Genomic DNA, 5,012 nt, shown 5'->3' with positions numbered 1-5,012 from the left:
AAGTAGAGATCTAGGAGACATCATGAGAGAGTAGTTGGAGCAGAGAAAGCCATAAAACAAAAATATCTTGAGGATTTATGCTGGGAGGAAGATAGATTAGCTTAGAGGCTTAAAATAGATTAACACTGTTCAGTTGTGCCTTAAAGCTGTAGATCTATGTATGTATGTATGTATGTATGTATGTATGTATGTATGTATCTATCTATCTATCTATCTATCCGTTCCATTATCAGTTTTTTGGAAGCTAGCTGGGATAAGAGAAAAACTGCAACACTTTTGAAATTTGCACTAACATTTCACATACCAAGTGGAGGAAGAACTTAAATAGAATCCAAACTTAGACAGAAACAAGTACTCCCAGTTCTGTTTATTAAGAGAAGAAAAAAAAATAACAGTTACTGAGCAACCACAGTTTCTCAGGCAGGGAGCCCATGGCTCTATAGTAGTGCACTATACCAATATGAATCCTCTGATGTGGATACAGGCATCAAAAACAGCTAAACTCCTGGCCATACTTTACATTTGCAGGGAGTGTTATGTGTAAGATTTTTGATTTACGATAAATAAAACCTTTCAATACTCTTTACCTTTGGAGGACTATTGCTCAGTAAGAATGCTTTCCTTTCATTTAAGGGATGAGAAGCTTTCAAAGGCATTGGCACACCCTCAAAGCTGTGGTGTTTCTCTGCAGGATAAATTCTATTGAGGTCAGAAATGTTGATTAAATGGTAAATAACTCACTACATTCTTCATCTGTGTATAGCTGCCATCCACTATCGATTCTTTTGTGCTTTAGAATTAATAATTCTAAAGGGTTTACCACATTTCCCATGTTTATAGGGCTTCTATTAAGAATGGATTTTTCTATCTTTTAGGGCCTGAAGAAAAGTGTAAACATTTTAAAATTGTATTATTTCATTCCAGTTTGAACTATGTTGTGTTGAGAAATATAAGAAAACTTATTAAAGGGTTTGCAACATTTTTCACACTTGTGTCAGTTCAATCTAGTGTCAATTATGAAAAGTTTCAAAAGCTCTTTTTAAGATCATGGCACATTCTTCACACTTGTGTGATTTCTCTCACAAATGAATTTTTTAATGTTGCTTAAGACCAGAAGAGTGGAAATAGCTTTTTCCCACATTCTTCATATTTGTACCGTTTTTCTCCAGTATGAATTATGCGGTGTTTAGAACGTGCTGTGGAACTTCTAAAGTCTTTGCCACATTCTTTACATTTGTAGGGTTTCTCACCAGAATGAATTCTTTGATGATCCCTAAGGTTTTTAGTATTGTTGAGCACTTTGCCGCATTCTTTACATTTGCAAGGGTTCTCCACTTCGTGAATTAATTTGTGCTGACATAGGTATGATTTTGTAGAGAAGGCTTTTCCACATTCCTCACATTTATATGGTTTTTATCCAGAATGGGCTATCAAATGAGAAGAAAGAATCCGGGAATTTCTAAAGGACTTGTTACACACTTCACAACTGTAGGGTTTCTCACCAGGATGAATTCTCCTGTGTTCAGAAAGTAATAATGGACAATGGAATGCCAGGCCACAAACGTCACACCCGTAGCATTTCTCTCCTGTATCAATTCTCTTGTGCTTAGAAAGTAATGATGGACAGTGAAAGGCCTTGCCACATACTTCACATTTGTAGAGTTTTTCATCTGTATGTCTTCTTTTGTGTTTAGAAAGTAATGATGGACAATGGAAGTCCTTGCTACATACTTCACATTTGTAGGGTTTCTCTCCTGTATGGATTCTCTTGTGTACAGAAAGTACTGATGGAACATGAAAGGCCTTGCCACATACTTCACATTTGTAGGGTTTCTCTCCTGTATGAATTCTTTTGTGTTTAGAAAGTAAGGATGGACAATGGAAGTCCTTGCCACATATTTCACACTTGTAGGGTTTTACTGAGGTATGAATTTTCTTGTGTGCAGAAAGTAGTGATGGAGCACGAAAGGCCTTGCCACATACTTCACATTTGTAGGGTTTTTCTCCTGTATGAATTATCACGTGTTTAGAAAGTAATGATGGAACATGGAAGGACTTGCCACACATTTCACATTTGTATGGTTTCTCTGCAGAATGAATTCTTTTGTGTACAGAAAGTAATGATGGAGCATGGAAGGCCTTGCTACATATTTCCCATTTGTAGGGTTTTTCTCCTGTATGAATTCTCTTGTGTTTAGAAAGTAATGATGGAAAACGAAAGGACTTGCCACATACTTCACACTTGTATGGTTTCTCTCCTGTATAAATTTTATTGTGTTCAGAAACTCCTGATGGAAAAAGAGAAGCCTTGCCACTTACTTGACACTTGTAGGATTTTTCTCTTGTATGAATTCTTTTGTGTTTAGTAAATAATGATGGACCATGAAAAGCCTTGCCACAAAATTCACACTTGTAGGGTTTCTCTCCTGTATGAGTTCTCTTGTGTTCAGAAAGTAATGATGGAACACGGAAGGCCTTACCACATTCTTGACACTTGTAGGGCTTCACTCTTAAATGAATTCTCTCATGCTTACTAAATTTTGATTTCCAATCAAAAGTTTTACCACATTCTTTGCATGTAAAGCATTTTTCCCCTGGTGATTTAAAGTTGAGAAATGAATGAAAGCAGAGCAAAATTCTTTATATTTCTAATGCTTATTTTTAAAATAAACATTTACTCATATTTGGATTTATCTATATAAATGATAAGCTACATTTAAATTTCTAAACCTGTATTCTATGAAGTCTAATTTAAAACACAATTGGTGAAAGTCATGTAACCTTCCACTGGAGTAGGAAAACCATGAACACACAGAACACGGAAACCAATGAGCATTAATCAAATTCAAACATATATGGAAGGCCTAACATCAACAACTAAGAAAACCCATAATAGCATTATGAAAATGCGAATCAGTCCTTTAAAGAAATACACAAATTTTATGACTAGGTAAAAACAATATATAAAAGTAGTCTTACATGAAAAATACCTGTACGCTACACATGGGGTTTTTTTCATGTAAGATATATATATTCTACGTATGGGGTTATAGTTTTAGAAGTTATGAAAGTGAGGTTATATAAAAAGACTGTCCATAATAGCAATAAATAATAAACTCCAAGTATTCAAGACAAAAAGTCTTGGGAAAAAAAAATCCAAGTTAAAGATCACTTAGAAATGACAGAGCTGGGGTTGGGGATTTAGCTCAGTGGTAAAGCACTTGCCTAGCAAGTGCAAGGCCCTGGGTTCAGTCCTCAGCTCTGGGGAAAAGAAGACAAAATAACAAAAAGACCAAAAACAAACAAACAAAAAACAAAACCAAGATAACTAGAAATGACAGAGCTTTGATTGTCACAATAAACACATATTTGCCTCATGATAGGGGATAGCAAAAAACTCATAAGACTCCAAGCATCCTAAACATCATATAGATGTCCTCTTTTGACAGAAAAAAAAGGAAATGAGATCTTTGAGAGATGATTTCTACCAGAACATTTTATGTCAATGGTGTTCTGTTGTGTCTGGATTTACCCCTCTGTCTTTTGACCCCCTCATTCTGACACACCTGGCTGAATGACAGTGGCTGCTGGTCTCTTCACATCTGAAGCCTCTTGTCTTTGCTCCAGAAATGTGACCAGGTAGGGCTTAGAAGAAGCAAGACCTGTTTGTGGGAAAAGGGAACAACATTTTTAGTTGGTTCTTCTGGGAAATAATAGGTTCTTGCCAGGACTGTGGGCATAAGGAATGAGAAATTACAATAAAGAGGTATAGAGCAGTATAGAGGTTTAGTCCTTTATGTGTTTTCTGATGGGTGCAACAAAATGCTTAGGAGGAATTTGGGAATTGCAGGTCCTGAGCTTCATATCCCTTAGTTACAAGGAAAACTTTAACTGAAGGGTGTGACAATCTCTTTATGGCATACCACTCCTGCACATGACACTTACTTTTTAATATAAATCATACATTTAAATGGAGTGGAAGGTTATGAAAACAAGAAATAGTTCTAAGGTACATGAATTATACTTATTTTCCTAAGACTATTCCTATGAATCTCACTGGTGGAAGCACAAGCTCTCATGAGATATTGTACAAAGGGAGCAAGTTTCATGCTGACAGTTAATTAAGAATTCATGACAGGGGCCTGGAGAGATGGCTCAGAGGTTAAGAGCACTGGCTGTTCTTCCAGAGGTCTTGAGTTCAATTCCCAGCAATCACATGGTGGCTTACAACCATCTATAATGAGATCTGGTGCCCTTTTCTGGTGTGCAGGTGTATGTGCAGACACAACATTGCAAACATAATAAATATTTAAAAAAAGACTTCATAATGGAAGTGATCCTCACCCAGGAACACAAGGTTGTTATAATTCTCCAATATCACATCCCTGTACAATTTCCACTGTGCAGGGCCCAGGCATTCCCACTCCTTTGCAGAGAAACAAATGACAACATCCCAGAATGACAGCATATCCTGAAAATAAAAAAAAAATACTCTTCGAGTAAATTGATTAAAACCATCAGTAATAACACAACTACCATGAAGATTCATGTGCTCCTGCATACAAATCTAAACGTTACCCAGAGTGAGAGGAGAGCTGGAAGTGCTTCTGACATAGAGAAGTATATCCCTAAAATACTTCTGATGTGGTATTGGGATGGTACAGAGCACTCATCAATAAGAAAAGTAGAAGGCAGAGGATCCTAGAAATTCCAATGAATACTGTATTTTAATAACTATAAAATGATCAACAGAGCCACCTAACCAGGGCCAAAAGGAGCTTGCTGAGACTGAAGCATCAACCAAAAACCATGCACAAACTGGACCTAGGCCCCCTACAAAGATGTAGCAGATGGGGAGCTTAGGCCTCATGTGGGTCCTCTAGTTAGGGAAGTGGTGACAGCATCGGACACCGAGTCACTTGCCAACTTTTTGATCACTTTCCCCTGGTGGGGGCTACAACAAGGATGTAAAGTGACTTTTAAAACAGAACTATAAAATGCAAAATAAGTGC

General features: G+C 36.9%; 1 protein-coding gene across 1 annotated transcript; it reads right to left on the bottom strand.

Annotated features, from left to right (window-relative positions):
- Window positions 1-1,104: 1,104 nt before the first annotated feature.
- On the bottom strand, window positions 1,105-4,468 carry LOC129676299 (zinc finger protein 728-like). Its single transcript, XM_055606645.1, is given in 4 exon segments — window positions 1,105-1,427; window positions 1,569-2,594; window positions 3,567-3,662; window positions 4,345-4,468. Coding segments are annotated over 4 exon segments (1,569 nt in total).
- Window positions 4,469-5,012: the final 544 nt, after the last annotated feature.

This window comes from Psammomys obesus, unplaced genomic scaffold, assembly GCF_907164565.1.
Source record: "Psammomys obesus unplaced genomic scaffold, mPsaObe1.curated_primary_1811, whole genome shotgun sequence".
NCBI classification, from domain to species: Eukaryota; Metazoa; Chordata; class Mammalia; order Rodentia; family Muridae; genus Psammomys; species Psammomys obesus.
Note: the sequence above shows the minus strand (reverse complement) of the source record. Positions and strands in the feature narration are given on the sequence as shown.